Consider the following 15,451-nt stretch of genomic DNA (forward strand, 5'->3'; position numbering starts at 1 on the left):
TAAATTCATTTTGTCGTCAATCATTTTTGTAGAATCAGTTCAATCAGTTCTCAATCATTTTTGCAGAATTAATTTAACTCGTCTTCAACCATTTTTGCAGAATCAGTTCAACTCGTCCTCGATCATTCTTGCAAAATTAGTTCAACCCGTATTCTACTATTTTTGTAGAATCAATTCAACCGTCCTCCACTATTTTTGCAGAATCAGTTCAACTCGTCTTCGACCATTTATACAGAATTAGTTTATCACGTCCTACATCATTTTGGCAAAATTAGTTCAAGTTGTCCTGACCATTCTTTCAGAATCAGTTCAATCAGTCATCGACCTTTGTTACTGAATTAGTTCAACTCGTCATCCACCATTTTTACAAAATCAGTTCAATCCGTATTCGACCATTTTTGCACAATCAGCTTAACCCGCTCTCCACCATTTTTGTAGAATCAATTCAACTTACTCTCCACCATTTTGCATAATCAATTGACCATCTTCGACAATTTTTGCAGAATCAATTCAACCCGTCTTCGACCATTTTTGCAAAATCAGTTCAACCCGTCTTCGACCATTTTTGCAGAATTAGTTTGTATATTTTGAACAAAATTACATGCATGTCATTAGTCCAACCCATCGACCATTTTTATCAGTATCAAATATATGTATAATCAGTTTGTATACTTTTTAGTAGATTCAGTTTGTATAGTTTTAGTATAATCAAAACTTTCAAAAAAAAAATTACATGCATACCATCAATCAAACCTCTCATCAACCATTTTTTGCAGCATCAGTTTCAAAAAAAAAAAAATATATATATATATATATATATATATATATATATATATTTTAATAATTTTAGTAGAACCAATTTAACATTTGGTCATTCACTTAATATATATATATATATATATATATATATATATATATATATATATATTTTAATAATTTTAGTTGAACCAATTTAACATTTGGTCGTTCACTTAACCTCACTTAAGAGTTTAACTCGTAATCAAACTTTTTTTTAATTGGAAATCTAACTTTTATTTTATTGGAAATCCAATCATGTTTTATATAAAATAAATCAAAAATCAAAAATCAAAAGCATATGTGGCTTTTCGTCTTCTTCCCCAATATTCTTTTCACCTTGCCGGTCAATATCATGTATTGAATGATGGTGTACAATATCGTCATCTGTTCACCATGTGCCTCCATCATCACTGCCATGTCCAAGGCTACCTGATGTAACTACAATAATCGAATTGAAATAAACCTCTCATATTTCCAGGCCTTGCAGACCAACGGGTGGACATTTCACAGATCCGGTGGTGACGGTGTCAGCAGTATAATTGGAGATCTCAAAGGATACGGCGACGTACGATTAGGCGGCGAGGTTGCACCCGTTTTTATGTGTTGCCTCTCTGGTTTTAATTCTGGGTAATGGGCATAAGAGAGAAAATTACAATTGTACCATGGAGAGGAAATATAAATAGAGAGAACTATGACAGCTAACAAAAAAATAGAGAGATCGTTCAAACCCAAAGGTTAAAATTGTAAATGTGAAAAACAACTTAAAAATGTTAGACGTCACTTGTGAGGTAGAATAGTTTTTGTCCAACCTTGAAATGTTTAGAAAGGGAAAAATTAGGATCTAGTCCCTAATTTTTAATGTTCATTGATTGAAACTTTATCAGTTTTTGGATTTTGATCAAAGTCCCTAGCATTAATGTATTAATGATTACATGTTAGTTACATAATTTTTAAAAATAAAAATTAGTAATTGATTTTGGATTTTGAAACTTACTAATCTTAAATGTACCCATTCATATAATTTTTCAATTTTTTCTAATCTTAAATGTACCCAACCCCCTCCCCTTAGTATAGATAATATATTTTGTTCAAAAAAAAAAGTACTCATTCTTAAATATACCAATTTGTTATATGTGAAATGTACCTTGTTTTAAATAAAATGCACCCATTTTTTTTATATAAAATTCATTTAATCTTTTTCTTAATCCCTTATATAAACTTATATCGGTGCATTATATTTCGTTGATTTGAGAATGTATCCATATCAAGTTTAATAGAAGAAATTTAATAATGTTATTACGCATAATATCTTCTTTATTTATTTTTTTGAAAATGTACCCATGTTTTGGTACAATAATTTTTTGGTTAGTTTTGATAAACGTACCCATGTATATATATACACACACACAAAATATATATTGGAGAGTATAATTTATATTTAATGTTTTTGATCCCATAAATTATGGGTTTTATTTAAAATCTCATCAATATAAATAACTACAAATTTCATTTTTAATTTAAAAATATAATAACCTATATAGAAATACATTATTACATTAATGTCAGGGACTTCGATCAAAAATTGAAAATCACAAAGGTTTTAGTCAAAGAACATTGGTAGTTAAGGATCACATCTAAAGTTTCCCGTTCAAAAAGTGTTGTTTCAATATAAAATTAAGTACTAAAAGTATACTCTATGTGTAATTTTTCCTATTTAGTATAGTAAGTGCAAATTTGAGAAAAAGGGCATTGTTGAAATTCTAAAGAGAATTTGACGATGGTTCTTCTCTTAATTATAGTATAAATGGAAATGTTATCTACTTCAATTTTTCATCCATAATTTTATTAAATTTGATCACACGACATGCACAGTCTAACTTTAAACTTAGAGCTTGTTTAGATGTGCTTTTGAAATAACTAAAATCGCTTTTGGTGAAAATATTTTTAGAAATAATCCTTAGTAAAAATATCATTAAATCCTGGAAAAGTACTTAAAGTGTTTCCTGGATGAAGCATATAACTGGTACTTCTTATAGAAATCACTTAAAGTGCTTTTGAAACCTAAAAACATTTTTTCTAAAAACTCTTTTAGTCATTTTAAAAGTACATCCAAATAAGCACTTTGTCTAATAAGACATCTCCTTCAAAAGTTGGAATAAATCACAAGTTTTTTTCTTTTTGAAAAATGATAGTGTTTGATTAGTTAGTTGAATGTTAAGAGAAGGGAATTGGTGTAAGAAAAAAACCCTTCATGTGATATCACATCCCAACTTTTGTATCGGGACGTGAAATCTACACCAAATCATAGTTAAACTTATTACAAAAATGTGGCATGCAAAAGGATATATATTTTTGCCAATCACTCGATAATCAAATATTTTAAATGAAAAAGAAGAATTGTTCATCTTGTTGTAAATAACATGTTTATTTAGGAATGTGATAGTGTAAACTTAAAGTAGAATCACAATAGAATTTGGATATCAAATTCTCATAGACTTTGAATTACCTGTATGACAAAAAAGTTCATCATGATTAGTATAAATAGAAGGTATTGCTAGAGAGATAACTTTTTGAACCAAATTTTGTAAACCATATGACTTAGCTGTTGATTATTGAATTATTATTTAAGTGTTAATTAACGTAAACGTGCTTATTTTCTATTGGTGACACATCACATAATTTGTAAATTTGGTCTAAAGAATTAGTCTACGTACATACACAAAGGCACTAGGCATGAGGAATTACACATAGAATTCCTCACGCCCTTCTCTCTTTCTGTTTAGTTTTGCTGCACTCTCTCTACTCTCCCTGAATCATTAGTTTTACAACACATTATCAGCACGAATAACTATGATGATGAGCTAAGAACGTATAGTCCTAGGGTTTGGACAGATGTGGCTGAATACCAGTTGTTCCGACTGTCCTTGTAAAACTAATAGACGGAAAAAGTTGACAAAAAAAGTTGACTATAAGTTTCTCGGTAAAAAAGAAAAAGAAAAGAGAGAGACTTATTTCTAGCAATGGCTTCACCAAATCTAAAGGATAGAAGAATTGAGAGATCATTTCCAATTCTATGACACTGATCAATGTTCCAATGGGGAGGCTAATGGGAATAAAATTATATCCAGTTATTAGCTAATTTGTAATTTATCTGCTTATTTTTAATTTCCTTGACGACATTGGATAAAATTAAAACGATATACTTATTTTAAAAACAATTATGATTAATTAGTACATCAGTTTAGATAGTTGTTGGAGGTTTTTATTTGGGTAAAAGACTGTTTACTACCCTCATGTTTTGTGGTTTTCAACATTTAGTACATCAAGTTTTTTTCGTTCCAGATTCATACCTAAAGTGTAAATTTTGGGACAGTCTCATACATCCGTTAGTCAAACTGTTAAATCTGCCATTAATTGTGACGTGGCGCCATGATTGGGCGCCACGTGTCATCCATATTTTTTTTTTTCGTTTTTTCTTCTTTCTTCTTCTTCCTTCTTCTGCAACTTTTTTTTTCTTCCTCCTTCTCCTTCTTCCTTCCTCCTTCTTCATTCCCCTTCTTCTCCTTCTTCCTTCTTCTTCCTCCGAATTTGGGGAAGTTTTTTTTTTTCTTTTTTCTTTTTTCGTTTTTCTTCTTCTTCCTCCTTCTTCTTCTTTCTTCTTCTTCTTCTTCCTCCGACTGCAACTTTTTATTTTTTTAATTTTTTTGAGGAAGATGAAGGAGAAGGAAGAAGGAAGAAGGAAGAAGGAGAAGAAGGGGAAGGAAGAAGGAGGAAGAAAAAAAAAGTTGCAGTCGGAAGAAGAAGAAGAAGAAGGAAGAAGAAGAAAGAAGGGAAAAAAAAAACCTTCATCTTCCCCGGATTCGAAGGAAGAAGAAGGAAGAAGGAGAAGAAGGGGAAGGAAGAATGAGGAAGAAAGAAGGAGAAGAAGGAAGAAGAAGAAAAAAGTTGCAGTCGGAGAAGGAATAAGAAGAGGAAGAAAGAGGAAGAACGAGGAAGAAGAAGAAAAAAGAAAAAAGAGAAAAAAAAAAACTTCCCTAGATTCGGAGGAAGAAGAAGAAGAAGAAGGAGAAGAAGGGGAAGGAAGGAGGAAGGAAGAAGGAGAAGGAGGGAAAAAAAAAAGTTACAGAAGAAGGAAGAAGAAGAAAGAAGAAAAGATAAAAAAGAAAAAAAAGAAAAAAAAACGTGGATGACACATAGCGCCCAGTCATGGCACCACGTCACAATTAATGACAGATTTAACAGTTTGACTAACGGATGTATGAGACTGTCCCAAAATTTACACTTTAGGTATGAATCTGAGACGAAAAAAATTTGATATACTAAATGTTGAAAACCACAAAACATGAGGGTAGTAAACAGTCTTTTACCTTTTTTATTTTTATTTTTTTATCTACATTAAAGGAGTGTAGAAGTGGGCCCATTTTGTGCTTACAATGACTAACTTAACTTTATTCCGTCTGTTGTTTGGTACATTGTTTATACATAGGACTGGACGGGATGAGATATATTCAAACAAAGAAAATGAAAGGATTGTACAGTGTTTATGCGTGGGTAAGTACAAGTAGCTAGCTGATACCAACATATAAAAGAGAAAGGTAGATAGTTAAAAATGTAAATGGAATTGCTCTACATTACTATGCTCCGGTAAATTGTTGTGTTCTGGAGAATTAAAAAAAGTTGTACAATTGCTGAGTGCGAGTATGAACTCAATGGCTGCAGTTCTCAACTTGATGGAGCTTACATCGACTGTTCGGTGTAGAAAGAAGAGAAGACTAGCGGCATTGCAGTTCTGCCCGGACGCAGTCATCAAGTAAACATTGTTATGCTGTATAAACAAGTAGCTCACGCCATTAACATGAACAACTGGATCATGAGACTCCGGATCAACCTGAACCGCATCTCAACAAGCATGGAAAGAAAAACAAAATGCCACTATCAATTTCTACTCTCACAAAACATATCAAATCCAAATTTGTAGGGGAATAATTCATCAACAAACGACAATTCAATTTTGTTTTCCTTCGTTTTCTTGGCAACCAATCAGTTCCCCAAACAATTACAAGATAAAAAACGCAGAAATTCTGGAAATGGAGGTGTTAGGGTTCCAGATTCTTTTAATTTCTTTCTCTTCAAATCAAACATAGAAAAATCCCAAATTGTTTTTTTTTTTTCAATTTACTGAGGCTTCGTCGGATCTGCAAATTCATTTCAATCAATTTCTGCAGCTTCGTCATCGTCCTCCCTGCAGCGTCGTCATCATCCTCCGTTCAGCGTCGTCGTCATCGTCGGCAGCCGGGCTATGGTGACGGTGTCGGAGAAGGTGCAACCATAGTTGGGTTCGGATGGGTTTGCTGGGATTGGGTTAGCAGTTGGGTTGCTGGGTTTGTAGTGGAGGAAGATGAGGCTACATGAGAGACGAGGGTAGAAGAGAGGAGGTTACGGGAGAGAAAGGGAGGTAGACAATGTAATTAATGAAAAAGAAGAGGGGTATTGTTGTCCAAAAAAATATAATTTTGTGTTCCACGGGGTGGAACGAGTCGTTCCAGGGGAAGGTGGAACGAAAAAGTGACCAAAATCCGTTCCATGGGACAGCGCACTACACGATTTTTGGATGCACCAAACGTGGGACGGAACGCCTCATCCCACTGCGTTCCGTCCCGTCCCACGTACCAAACGATACCACATGGACACAATTTTGAATTCACCTTGAGCATTTTTCATTTCCATATATCTATTTGGATTACGAAATGACATAATTTTCTATAATACATGATGAAAAGGTTATATCTGATTGGTCTCGTTTGATTGTTATTGGAGTTGGTGAAACAAGTGCCATTAACCAACAAAAATAGTAACCCTATTGAGTAAGCGACTGGTTGAGGTACAAAATCCTATCATGACGGCCATGACATCCAACTGATAGTCATAACGACTTGATTGCAAGAGCGGAGCTCAACCACAAAAGTTGGTTTTTCTGTGAAATCCCATCCCCAAATTATTGTGAATTTTACTTTCCCCCTAAAGGTTTACTCATTTTTACAATTTAGTCCACTTATCTTTAACAAATCCGGACCATCCCTTTTAGATTCTCCTTCTCTCTCCGTTTGCCACGTGGCACCACCCTAACTCATCCACTATCTCTCTCTTTCTCTTTCCCGAGCTCTCTCTCTCACTCTCTCACTCTCGGATCTCACTCTCCCTCTCACTCCCTTTCCCGATCGACACCCACACACCCAACCAAACACCCTGACAACGGCGCGACACCACCACCACCCTCATAGACGTCCATTTCCTCTCCACCGTCTTCTTGAAGCTCCGGGGTACCCAGGGAACACCAAACCCAGGTACGGTGAACCGTGGCTGTGTGAGCCCAAATTCGGCCATCTCTGGCCGTTTCACGGCAAACCTCAGGTACCAACTTCTCCCTCTCACCTCTACCTTCAATTTCGTAGGTAGATTGTAAGTTATGGTGACCAAACGACGACGACCAGAGCTCAAGAAGCTCCGGCCTTCTTCTTCGACGAGAAACGGTTTGAATGACAGTGAACCCAAGCCCTTTGGGCCGTTTACGAGTTGGACCTTAGGCCCGTTAGCCGTTAAGCCCAAACCCAAAATCCTTTTACCTATTTATTTTCCTTTTATTTTTATTTAAACCCAAAACCCTTTTGTTGGGCCAAGCCTTCAGCCCAAGAACAAAGAGCTTCGACCCGTAAGCTCTTAAGCCCAAAACCCAAAACCCTTTGCTTTGGGCCGGGCTTTCAAGCCGAGGCCCCTTGAACCAAAACCTATCATATTAGGCCTTTGGGCCTTGGAACCCAAGCCCACTCATTTAGGCCTAACCCAGTCCAACCCTAAGCCCAAATTGGTTGACCCGGTTTGACCCGACCCTGTTGACTCGTTGACTTTGACTTTGACCGGTCAAAGGTCAACGTTGACTTTTCGACGTTTTTCGGGTTTTCGTCTGGGACCCTTTTCGACGTCCTAGACCCGATTTTGAAGTCCGTTTTCCCAAATTTAATTTTTTAAATATAGTTTTATTAATTGGACCCTTTATGTGCTTAAGGGCAATCTTTGTGACGTTTCCGTCTTCACTAGTTGCGTGGCTCTTCAGCAACTAAGTATCTGTGAGTGGACACTTTCTAAAATGCATGTTTTAATAGTAGAAATGCATACATGAAAAGCATGATTTTATGAGCACGTTTTAGATAACATTTTATGAGTAAATGGGATTTACCTTATATGATTATCATGACTACTTAGAATATTTTGGAAAACCATATTTTCTATCGAACCCATGTTCTTTGTAGGATATATAATGAATGACGATATACTATTTAGAACATGTTTTTACACACTTCTTTATAATATAGATGATGGATGATTTTATACCATGAAACTGTTTTTGAGATATATGTACCTATGTTTGGAAAGATTATATTCAATGGTTTTGTGCGTAGCTAGTGGACACATATTGGCTTCGGGTGGGTGTTGTAGGAGCCTTTGACACGCCCCGATCCCGATATTCCTCGAATACCAAGATAGGCACGTGCTGGCCAACACCCAAGGGTGACAAAAGCCATTTATTGAGTGCAATTGCTGAAAACAAGGGATAGATAAGACTTATAAATATAAAAGAATAAGAAATATGCATTTAAGGAACGTGTTCAAAGCACACAACTAATCTAGAACACTAAAAGAATTAATATAAAATTGAATGAACAAAGGAATGGGTTTTACACCGAGAGGACTCAAAGATGCCGATGCGGAAGTGTCTTGACGCCGGGATTGTATGCCTCGATTCTAAGTCCTGAAGGGGGCACAAATCATAACTTGTATATATCATGGTAAAATAGGTTTTCCGAAACCTAGCATGTCGTGCAATGTCTCAAATCATAACTTGTATATATAATATTCACTAGTGAATTGTCTGATAACCCCTAGACCCCATGCTGGCTCCTCGTCTTTGAGTAGACATTAAGAGGAAAATACACTTCAGGCCTCATGCCGGCCCCCCGTCCCTATGCTAAATAGCCAGAGGAAACACACTCCAAGCCTTATGCCAACACCAAACCGTCACCTGGGACTAACCGAAATCTATTCCTACGTCCCGTGGCGGAAAGGACCACTAGGTAAGTACAAATCCATTGAACATAAAAATATTGAAAAGCAACTTCATAGTATAAATTCATCCATCATCTATACTATAAAGAGGTGTTCGAAACATGTTATAAATATCATATCGTCATCCATCAGATATTCTATAAGAACACGGGTTATAGGAAAAATAGTAGTAATTCAATATAGTCTCAGTAAGCATGTTATCTCGCAAAACGTTTCATAAAACATAATCATTAAATCATGTTTTTCATGTATGCATTTATACTATCAAAACATGCATTTTTAGAAGGGGCCCACTCACATATACTTAGCCGCTGAAGAGCCAAGCAAACTAGCGAACATGGAAACGTCATCAATAATTGCCCCTAAGCACATAAATGGTACATTTAGTTAAATTTTACTTAAACGATTGAATTTGGAAAAACGGATTTCAAAAACGGGTCCAAGACGTCGAAATTAGCCTAGGAGAGGTCCCGTACGAAAACTTGAAAAGTCAACGATCAAAGTCAACGTTGACTGTTAATCGGTCAAAGTCAAAGTCACCAGGTCATGGGTCTGGGCTTGGATCTGGGTTGGGCTTAGGTTTTAGGGTTAGGTCTAGTGGATTTGGGCTTAGTCCTAAGGCCCGCATGCCTGGCTTACTAAGGTTTAAGGTTTTAGGCAAATGGGCCGAAGGCCCTGGTTCTCATATGGCCCGAAGGCCTGCCTGAAAGGGCTTGAAGCCCTGGGTTACTCACACGAGCCTGGGTTCACAACGTTTCACAATTGGGCTGGGCTTTTAAGCCTAGCTTGATTGTATTTGGGTTTTAAGTAAATAAAACAATATATCTTAAAAAGGGTTTTGGGTTGGGTTTTCAAACAGGCTTAAGGCTCGAGTTCTAAACAACCTAAACGGCCTGGTTTGCTTAATCTCGCCGGGGAAGGAGGCCGGAGCCTCTCGAGCTCCGGTCGACAGTAACTAGTAACCTAGGGATGCGATCTAGGTATGAAAACAAAGTACAAGATGAAAGGAAGAGGTTTATACCCACGATTCACCGTGAAGAAGATTAAGGTGACCAAAAACTGGGCTTGCACACCCACGGCTCGCCTAAAAATGGGTTTAACACATCCGAACTGATTTCAAGTCCAACCTTCACCACAACAGGTATACAAACTCAGAAATTCGTACTAACATCCAACTTAAGATAGGGTAATATGATTATGAGGCCCACCTACTCGGAAATGGTGGAGTTCGCCGGAGTTTTCCATTGCACCCTTTCGGTGCTTGTCATGGCAAAGGGAAGAGAGAGAGAGAGAGTGAGAGAAACTTCAACGTGTTGATGATCTTAATGAGGGAGTCTCGAGGGTGATGGGTTCATCAGGGCTATAAAGGGTCGATGGTCTGCGTGCATGCGTGTTCGACGAGAAAAAGAGAGAACAAAGATAGAGACTAGGGGGAAAAAGAGGAAAATGAAGAGAGAGAAAGAGAGAGAGAGAGGGAGGGAAAGAGTGAGACCAAGAGAGAGATGAAAGGCTTGGACCCAGGGGATAACAAACAAAGGTAGGCCCCTTGGCACACCTATTAAGACCCAAAAACAATTTTTTAAAAGGAAAAATATCCCCAAACTTAGTGAAAATACAAAATTACCTTTTTTGTTCCGTAAATCCCGGGAAGGGTTGTTACAGCCTTCGAGTGATTGATACTATATATGCCTTCGGGTGGGTATTGTAGGAGCCTGCGGGTGATTGACACTTGTGAAGGAAGTTTCTGAAGGAAGAGTTCTATATGCCTTCGGACAACATTGATACTACTAGTTAGCACACTATATACGAGATATGTTTCATGAGAAGTTTTATGGCATGCTAAGGTTTTCGGAAAACCTGTTACTTATTATGCTATTAGTTTCCATAAAACTTTGGGGGTTAGTATGTTGATAACTGTTTTATTTTATATATATATATATATATATATATATATATATATATATCAACTTGGTCCACTCATGTTTGTTTTACGCCCCTTAGGACTTAGATTCGAAACGTACCCGGCGTCAAGACACTTCCGCATTGGTATCTTCAAGTCCTTTCGGTGTAGGACTCATCCTCTTATTCATTCAATTTTATATTATTCTTTTTAGTATTCTAGATTAATTAGTACATCAATTTAGACAATTGTTGGAAGTTTTTTATTTTTATTTTTTTATCTACACTAAAGGAGTGTGGGAATAGACCTTGTGAAATTAATTCCTACTTTTTTCAGATCGCATTGGGTGGGCCAATTTTTTGCTTACATGGGCACAATTTTGAATTCACCTTGAGCATTTTTCATTTCCATATATCTATTTGGATTATGAAATGACATAATTAATACATGATGAAAAGGTTATAGCTGAATCATTTGGTGTCGCGTTTGATTGCTATTGGAGTTGGCGAAACTAAGTGCCATTAACCAACAAAAATAGTAACCCTATTGAGTGCGCGACTGGTTTAGGTACAAAATCCTATCATGACGGACATGAGATCCAACTGACTCGACCACAAACGTTGGTTTTTCCTTCGTCAATTTATTAAATCTTGGACTTTTGACATCCAAGTCTAGCTTGCATACTCTGCCAATTCCTTCTACCATGAGGTTGATCGGCCGCTGCTACTCCGCAAGAAAGAGTTGGTTAGACAAAGTGTGGTTGTTAAACAAATGTCCGTTTTTAGCAGGGTGCAGATTAAGCCAAAAACACAATTTTTTTCGGAGTTACCAAACGAGGGGTAGGAGCGTAAACGAAAATACCCATCAGCACAATCACCTTGCTTCCCACTCAAACTCGAGCAATGTAACGAAACAAGCTAGCTGAATTTTGCACGACTTGTTCACTTCTTTGCGTGTTCATACAAATTTTTGAGCCACGAATGGGTTTATTCACAAAAGCAAATATTTCTAAAACTTAAAGTACTTCTTCAGCACATCTTGTAGGACGGCCCAGATTCCAACAGAGCCACAATTTTGTAATGTCAAGGTAGCCTGCCTCACGATCAAGTTTTCAGATTTTAAAGAGCTGTCTGCAAACCTCTGCTTATGAGGTTCCATTTCATCCACGGCAGTTTCTAGATTCGCCATTGCCTCAGTTCGTTCCGTCTTTACTTGCGCCAGTTGGGCATTGACTCGCGCCAGTTCAGCCTCAAGTTCTGTAACCTTGGCATCATAATTGGCCACAATGTCTTTTCTCTCTTGGCATGTCTGCATGGCCAGTCCCATTTTAACTTTTATATCTTCGTGTTCGACTGCAAAATTTTCAGCTTGGGCAAGCTCTTTTACTGCAGCCACATACTTCGGCATTTCACCCTCCAAAGACGAAAGAAGATCCTTGAGCATGGAAGTGATCGTTGAATGGATCATCCCTTGTTCAGTCAAGAGTTTCACGGCTGCTTTGAACTCCTCATATGCCCCATTCGTGCTGAGAGTGTCTAGGCTGCTCCTTGCATAGCGGCTCACAGTGTCTAATGCAGCCAAAGTCTCTACTGATGGTTCTCTGGCTGAAGTGGACTTCAATAGATCCTCTGCAGCAGAAAGTCTTCTCAGAGTTCGATCAACTGCTGGAGAAGCAGGGCCATCCAGGTCACCATTTTGCATTTCTCTGCTAGCTGTAACATTGCCGACATTAGACGCCATGGACTCTAAGGTTTCTTGGGCATCCTGCATTAGAGTCCAGAGATCAGGACGAAGATTAAATTAAAAAAAAATGAATGTGGGTTCGGTCGGATTCTTAAGTCTTCTTGTGGAGTTGGCTCTGCCTGGCAAATAGAGGTTGGAAAAGAAATATTTACAACAGCACTTACTTGATTTGCTGCGTGAGCCCTCTTAGGAGCTTTATCAGAGTGCTCCAACCCAAGGTACTGCTCCCATGCACCATAAACATCTCTTCTCTGAAGAAAACAAAATTTCAAATGTTGGAAGTTAAAAAAGAAATCCACCTAGGCAATACCCATAAACATGGTTTAGATTGGCCTGCAGACATAATGTAAAAGAAAGGGGGACATGAGTTGCGATAGACCGTAGATACACCTGAAATCGGCTGGAAACAATGTCAGAATCCCGCAGGTACTCTGGACGACCAAGTGACAAGAATGCAAACTTCCACTGCACAACAAATGGGGAAATCGACAAGGAAGCAAAATAAAAGATCATTTATACTAGCGAAGGAACACTCTTTTTCCTCAAGTACCTTTGAGAACTCCTCATCCGGGACTTGCAATTTATTTTGTATCCTTATTTTAACTTCAGCTAAAGTTTCCCCTCCATGGATGACCAAGACGAAGGGTTTCCCAAAATTTTTTACTTGCTGTAAAATGTACAAATAATAAGAATATAAGACCGATTCGAAAAATGAACAGTATTTGGGTGAAACCTCTAACAGTAGTCAAATAGTTTACTTCTACCGTCTGGTTCAATACAGTGACTTTCGTGAAGTGGTAAACATGAATCAAGATATCATCGAGACCCAAGTTTTTCTCTTCTTCTGGAATCTGATACACAAGAAAGAAAGAAAAAAGGACAGCTGCATGAACAACAGAGGTACAATATGAATCCAATTCAATCCTGTACAATATAAGGGATGTTAATCCAGAACTGGAAAACAAAAAAACAACAACCAAGCCTTACACACTTAGCGGGGTCGGCTGGGAAAGGGAAAACAAACAAAATTACAAATCTTGCCCATAAAACTATATAAATTTTTTTCAACAGAATAAAACTAGAAACTCTTCAAAATAAAACTAAATAAAGAAGAGGCAAAAGGACTTGCCTCCTCTCCACGAATAGTCCAGTACTGGTCATTAATATTCTCAAATTTCTCACTGTTTGAGAAGATCTGAAATAGAACACAAGGAATTATGAGTGCTACATCAGACAAAATTACATCAGTCGTATACAGTATAAGGGATTCCGATACAATAAGATCCTTATGGAAAATATGCAAAAGCATCATGATACGAATCAGCATCACAAATGGGCCAGGCTACAATCACTTGAGACCAGAAAAAAAATAGCTAACATGCTGATACGTCAGGCATACCAGTAGTAATTACCTTGTAGATCTTGTGATCGAAAACCTCAAGCAGTCGGAGTTCTGCATTTGGATGAGACAGCTCTACCTGTTTCAGGTACACCACACTTTGAGAAATATCCGTTATAAGAAACTGTTTAAGAGGAGGCGATAACAATTTCTACCAATTTTGTCAAGTTATGATCACCACTGTAAGTTGAGTGTATCCATTATTGGCAACTATAAGAGACAGAAAGTACAAAAACCAGTAGAAGGGAGGGAAAAGACTAGTTTTCAATTAAAGGTCACATATTTTTACAAGCTCTGCAGCGCTAAAGTAATGTATCATAGCATCATTAGCATTCCTGAACAAACAATGAAAAACTGAAAACGCACAGAGGACTTCTCATACGATTGGCAGAAACTTTTAGATGGGAAGTGATGGATAATACATGGAATGCATAGATAGAGAGAAACTTCACCTTCGTTTTAAGTACATTAATCACATCCCCAACAGTGCTCTGTTTGGGCAATATAATACTGTAAATCCCCACCTGTAAACAAATTACACAAGATTATGATGTGCACAATCGTCCATAAGCATAAGATGCCGACCAAATATTCACACGGACCTCATCTTTTGTAGCATGATGAAAAGCAATTTTTAGAGTTTTTAGGCCTAGCCCTTCCAATTCTGGCAGGGGAATGTCCAAGACTTCATAGTACAAAATATCAGAGCTCTATAGAAGGAAAAGCGTAATTAGCACCCCCGGGCCACGAAACAGGACGCTTATGAGAGTGAGAGTAAAACAACAGAGGAAGCTCAGTACGATGCCACTTACTTGGTTGTAATGAGTTAACATTTCTGTTAAATGCTCTACTCCCTGATATTTTATTGGTTGGGGCATAGGTTGTTGAGAATAGCAGTTATGTGCAGTGAGTCTGATTTTGGTGGGACTTTCCAAACCAATGTGGTGAGCTAATTTCTCCACCACATCATCGTAAGTGTGTAGCTTTGACCTAGAAAACAACAAAGAAAAAAAAAACAGTTATAGCATTAGCACCAAATAATAAAACAAAGATGGGCAGTCCAACTATGAGGGACAATGATTAAGTACTAACAATTCTAAACAAAAACCCTCCTCCATCGGTTTCTCCAAAGTATGGAAATGAACAAGCTGTATAGCATCAAATCATTCAATATCGTTAGGTTTAACATTTAACAAAATACAATTATAAAAATAAAATAAAAAAACACTGACAACGAAGTAAAAGGAGGTGAAAAACCACTGATGGAATAATGAAATCTAATTTAAACTAAAACAGAAAAGGTCGTACCCAGTGCACAAGGCTCCCGCTTTACGCAGGGTCTGGGAGAGGTGAATGTCGGCTAGCCTTACCCCCATTTATGGAGAGGCTGCTCCCAAGTCTCAAACCCGAGACCTACCGCTCATGGGCGAAGGCACTTGCCATCGCACCAAGTGCGACCTCTAATTTAAACTAAAACAGAAAAAGAAAAA

At 37.4% G+C, this 15,451-nt stretch overlaps 1 protein-coding gene across 2 annotated transcripts in view; it reads right to left on the bottom strand.

The window, feature by feature from the left end:
• Positions 1-11,722: 11,722 nt before the first annotated feature.
• LOC103423244 (ubiquitin C-terminal hydrolase 13-like) overlaps positions 11,723-15,451 on the bottom strand; it is a 46,786-nt gene continuing 43,057 nt past the window's right edge. Inside the window, exons 15-25 of one of the 2 annotated variants that reach the window (XM_070809722.1) lie at positions 15,054-15,109; positions 14,774-14,951; positions 14,564-14,671; positions 14,414-14,485; positions 13,975-14,040; positions 13,692-13,757; positions 13,327-13,413; positions 13,113-13,229; positions 12,953-13,027; positions 12,727-12,813; positions 11,723-12,583 (exon numbers count right to left, since the gene is read on the bottom strand). In XM_070809722.1, the coding sequence (XP_070665823.1) occupies positions 11,828-12,583; positions 12,727-12,813; positions 12,953-13,027; positions 13,113-13,229; positions 13,327-13,413; positions 13,692-13,757; positions 13,975-14,040; positions 14,414-14,485; positions 14,564-14,671; positions 14,774-14,951; positions 15,054-15,109 (1,668 nt within the window). In that variant the 3' untranslated portion in view covers positions 11,723-11,827. Of the gene's footprint in view, positions 12,584-12,726; positions 12,814-12,952; positions 13,028-13,112; positions 13,230-13,320; positions 13,414-13,691; positions 13,758-13,974; positions 14,041-14,413; positions 14,486-14,563; positions 14,672-14,773; positions 14,952-15,053; positions 15,110-15,451 lie in introns of both variants that reach the window. The other variant, XM_070809723.1, reaches the window with a different exon arrangement.

The sequence above is a fragment of the Malus domestica genome, chromosome 12 (assembly GCF_042453785.1).
Source record: "Malus domestica chromosome 12, GDT2T_hap1".
Lineage (NCBI taxonomy): Eukaryota > Viridiplantae > Streptophyta > Magnoliopsida > Rosales > Rosaceae > Malus > Malus domestica.